At 22.4% G+C, this 2081-nt stretch overlaps 1 protein-coding gene across 2 annotated transcripts in view; it reads right to left on the bottom strand.

Moving 5' to 3' along the window:
* Positions 1–2081, bottom strand: part of LOC107624498 (sulfate transporter 2.1) — a 26425-nt gene that overhangs the window by 1294 nt on the left and 23050 nt on the right. For both annotated transcript variants that reach the window (XM_016326990.2, XM_021113763.1), the window contains 2 exons: positions 895–1088; positions 718–809 (listed from right to left, as the gene is read on the bottom strand). In XM_016326990.2, coding sequence (XP_016182476.1) covers positions 718–809; positions 895–1088 — 286 coding nt within the window. The remainder of the gene's footprint in view (positions 1–717; positions 810–894; positions 1089–2081) is intronic.

Here is a 2081-nt window from a genome sequence, read left to right as displayed (position 1 = left end):
AACATACATGTAATATATCTTTTTTATAAAATAACAATCTAGACTTTATTTAGAGCATAAACATTTATAAGTAGATGATTGGGAATGGATCTTTTCAATTGTTAAAAAAATTAAGGGAGTAAAGTGTGATCAGAATCTTTTATTATTTTTTTTTTATGTTTTTTTTATGTTCTACTTATAAAATTAATGATAAAAAATCACACTTTACTCCTTTAATTGTTAAAAAGAATTAAGAGAATCCATTTCTGTTGATGACTTAATAATATTCGATCGAATATATTCTAATACTATTAGAATTGAGATTAAATGTGTCTAATTCAACTCCACAAATTAGTTCAGAATAAGAAATGTCTCTTACTGTCAATGAGTTATAATAACTAAAAGGCATAGTCTTCCCATACTTATCTAAAAGGTCGCGAATTCGAATTAGAAATTTTATATTATGTTGAGAGATAAAAACAAATGTACAAAACTTTTTTTTCTAGAAAGATTTTTAATTATGAGAAATGTTTGGACGGTTAAAATTTATTGTTTTAACTTATTATTTTTAGTTATCAACCTAATTCTTTTAGTCTAATAATTCAACAATATATTTTTATCCTAAATTTTTAAACATTAATAATTGATGATCAAAACCAATAAATTCTGATAATCTTTTAACATTCTTCCTAATTATTTCATGAGTTCTAATTTGTATGAGTTAAATCTAAAACTTACTGGACATGTCAAGGATTACGAATTGAATTTGGCTTATTGCATTTCCCTTGTCATCCATCGATTCTTCTTCCTCACTGACCCATTTCATGATCCTTCAAACCAAAATTCAATATTATTATTAAGCTAATAATTAATTAAATATATGGTAGCAAATGAAATTAATAATGAGTAAAATACCTTTCTCTAACGAAAGTGGCATTTGCAAAGCAAAGCAAGGCAGACTTAAGACGTATAATGAGAAGGCCAGGGATCTTAACAGCCATTGGATACTGATTAACATCACCGAACAAATCGGTTCCCGGTAATTTTCCTAGAGTTTCTGTCCCTGGTCGTATTGATATCACAATTATCTTTGAAAACGATACTGCCACCTGCCAATAAATTAATTCATTTATAAATTAGCACAATCAATAGTATTGTTACATCACATGTTTATTATTTCACCTTTTATTTATTAATTAAATATGTGTAATAATAATATATGTGATTAGCGAAGATATATAGTAAAATTAAAGTTTTATTTTATTGATAAATAGTTTGTGATAAATTCTTAGGAACAAAAAAAAGTATTTATAAATATATATTATTATTGTTTGACATAGCTAGTAAAGCTACTTGCAGAAAATTAATTACTAAATTATTAACTCAGCCGTATGCCTGTATCAAAATTATTATTATACACTTGTTATAGATATTAAGGATGGAAATAAACTTTTTTCTGCTGAAATAAATTAGTTGAATTTTTTTTTGTCTGTTGAGTATATATCTTCATTATTACAGGTACAATAATTTATGATTATATTACGTGTATACTAAAATTAATCTTTAAAATTAATTATTAATATAAAATATATATTAAAAATAAACTAAACAACACATGTATTATTTATACACAAATACACGATATTAATTTTTGTGACTAATTTTAATGTATAAATAATATTTTAAATCATTTATTTTTCTCTTATCAACTTAAGTTTTAGAGCTTGTTTGGAAAGTTAAGGATCAAAATTCATTCCAAAATTAAATTTTTTTTCATGTTTTGAAACAAACAAAAGTTAATAATTTCAATTCCAATGAGAATTTTAATTCTCATATTTATTCTATTTATAAATTAGACTATTTGATTTTCAATTCTATTTTCATAGTTATAGCTTTAAAAATTAAAAAAATTCAAAATATTCTTACAAAAGTATTCAATCATTTTTAAGTTAAGGACAAATTAGTAAACATCAAAATCAATAAGAATAAAATTCTATCAAAGTTATGTATTATTTCAAATTATAGATTTGAATTAAAAATAAAATTGAATTTTTTTTAATAGAATTAAAATTCTTTTTTATTAAAATAAACTTTTTAAATAG

Source organism: Arachis ipaensis, chromosome B10, assembly GCF_000816755.2.
Source record: "Arachis ipaensis cultivar K30076 chromosome B10, Araip1.1, whole genome shotgun sequence".
NCBI classification, from domain to species: domain Eukaryota; kingdom Viridiplantae; phylum Streptophyta; class Magnoliopsida; order Fabales; family Fabaceae; genus Arachis; species Arachis ipaensis.
The sequence above is the reverse complement of the archived record's forward strand: the minus strand, read 5'-3'. Positions and strand labels throughout refer to the sequence as shown.